Source organism: Rhagoletis zephyria, unplaced genomic scaffold (genome assembly GCF_001687245.7).
Source record: "Rhagoletis zephyria isolate East Lansing unplaced genomic scaffold, Rhagoletis_zephyria_1.1 Rzeph_scaffold_44630, whole genome shotgun sequence".
Lineage (NCBI taxonomy): Eukaryota > Metazoa > Arthropoda > Insecta > Diptera > Tephritidae > Rhagoletis > Rhagoletis zephyria.
The window spans coordinates 1-2,440 of record NW_016201685.1 but is presented as its reverse complement, the minus strand read 5'-3'; the positions used below and the strand labels follow the sequence as shown (position 1 = coordinate 2,440).

Below are 2,440 nucleotides of genomic sequence, written 5' to 3'. Positions count from 1 at the left end.
CCGGTGCACTTGAAACCTTTAGTCCAAGTGGTCAGACGAGCAGAGCTGAGACCTTCCTGTATGCAGGGAAAGCTAAAGGTGAAACCTAGAGGCATTCGAAATTGCACTAAATTGCGAGCATTCATGAAGCTGAAGATGCAAAAGGCAATGTAGTCAAAAAGCTAAAATAAGAAATAATTATTACTAAAAGTCAATTGCAATTATGTAGTTTTAGCACTTACCTCTGCGCCAGTTCCATTTCTAAGTTCATCGGCAATTGTGTAAATTTCCGTCTCATGGTGCAACTCATCACCGAGTAACTCAATCAGCAAAACTCTGAAGTTAGTGCCACCCAGGTCTAGAGCTAGGAACTTGCCTTCCACTGCAAAAAAAAGAAAGGAGAATGATCAAGTTATAGAAAGAGAGAAAAATTAAGTGACACTAAACCACGCACCGTATTTGTGTTTGGCGTCGGGCACCTCTTTAACAAATGTGGGAAACATTTTGACCGGTGCCACTGGGTTCGTCTCTCTTTTGAGTCCATCGTTGAATGAGTTCATCAAAAGTGACTGAATTTGGTGCAGTTGATCATCGGTCAGCACCAGTGACCTGGTCAGCTGTTNAGAAAGGAGAATGATCAAGTTATAGAAAGAGAGAAAAATTAAGTGACACTAAACCACGCACCGTATTTGTGTTTGGCGTCGGGCACCTCTTTAACAAATGTGGGAAACATTTTGACCGGTGCCACTGGGTTCGTCTCTCTTTTGAGTCCATCGTTGAATGAGTTCATCAAAAGTGACTGAATTTGGTGCAGTTGATCATCGGTCAGCACCAGTGACCTGGTCAGCTGTTCGGCCTGTCAGGACAAAACACGGGAAAGTTTAGTGCCATTGTTTAGTGCTGTTGTTGTCTGACGACAGTCTCGTGCGAGCACACAAGCACATCGTTGTCTGTTGATTGAGCACACACTAACCTCCTTCTGTAATGCGTTCATCCTTTCTGGCAATGATTCCTGAGAATAGCAGCGTCGGCAACGAGCACTGTTTGCCACAATTTTGCGGTGATGCTCCGGACGGCGGCAGTGAACGAGAATAGTGCAGAAACGAGACAGAGAGATGATGAAAACGAAGAGGGAGACGAAGAAGACGAAAACGAAAAAACTGGTGGTGGTTGTGGTAGTGAAGTAGCGACAATATATCAACTCGTGACAGTGTCAAGTGATCTGCAGCAGCACCAACAGCAGTACCAGCACCAACGAAGACGAGGAGCAATTTGGCCACTGGCACGCTTTAAGTAGCGCAATAAATAGACAACGGTAAGCAGTGATAAGGTTTCTGCGATNTTCGTCTGCCGACAGTCTCGTGCGAGCACACAAGCACGTCGTTGTCTGTTGATTGAGCACACACTAACCTCCTTCTGTAATGCGTTCATCCTTTCTGGCAATGATTCCTGAGAATAGCAGCGTCGGCAACGAGCACTATTTGCCACAATTTTGCGGTGATGCTCCAGACGGCGGCAGTGAACGAGAATAGTTCAGAAGCGAGACAGGGAAGAGAAGATGACGAAAACGAAGAGGGAGACGAAGAAGACGAAAACGAAAAAACTGGTGGTGGTTGTGGTGGTGAAGTAGAGACAATCTATCAACTCGTGACAGTGTCAAGTGATCAGCAGGAACAACAGTACCAGCACCAGCGAAGACGAGGAGCAATTTGGCCACTGGCACGCTTCAAGTAGCGCAATAAATAGACAACGGTAAGCAGTGATAAGGTTTCTGCGATCTTGATGATGCATCTCCACACAGAGCACCATCGCTTCTGTGCCTCGTTCAAATACTTTTCAGCTCGACTCGATAAGGCATGTTTTAGTGTGCATTTGTCTCCGTCTCCGTCGTCTTCGCTGCCTTTACTCTGTACACTTCAGTCTGTTTGTCTGTTAGTGCGATACGAGGTACAATTGCTTTGGCTGAGAAAGCGCAGCACATCTCAGCACATCTTCAGCGACCGTCCCTGCGGCAACGTTTCACTTGTGAGGCTGCGTTCTGAGGAGCCAATTCAAGTTCGCCTCCATATGTCTGGGCTGGATGGATTTGACATCATCCGAGCCTGGCCAATCATAATTGGTTGCACTGCCATATCTGCTTTGTGCTCGTATCTTTAGATTGCTGTACCATTCATGCCTGTTTCACTAGGTGGCCATCACCCGTACTGATACTGCCCAGCCGACTGCCAATTGCACCAATCTATCAGGTCGTGTGGTAGCTTCTGTTTTCAGCTTCTTGCTTTTTGTCATACTAAACAAAAAGAAACTTCAAAGGATGACCAGTGCAGCTGAGCTGTCCTTTTTATGTGTTTTAGTGTTTGAAATGCATCATTAGCGGCTAATTGATGGTACCCACTTCTTTTACCACCTATGAATGAAACCCATCGCTTCGCGTGAAGGCCACCTGAAGAAACGCCACTTG

The 2,440-nt window shown here is 46.1% G+C and overlaps 1 protein-coding gene across 1 annotated transcript; it reads right to left on the bottom strand.

Annotated features, from left to right (window-relative positions):
• Positions 1–9: 9 nt before the first annotated feature.
• LOC108355334 (hexokinase-2-like) lies at positions 10–973 on the bottom strand (the record flags this gene model as incomplete). The annotated part of the gene is made up of 4 exons (XM_017606500.1): positions 953–973; positions 664–835; positions 222–355; positions 10–161 (listed from the first exon to the last, which is right to left on the bottom strand). Coding segments are annotated over exons 1-4 (479 nt in total), but the record flags the coding sequence as incomplete, so codon positions are not given.
• Between the last annotated feature and the right edge of the window lie 1,467 nt (positions 974–2,440).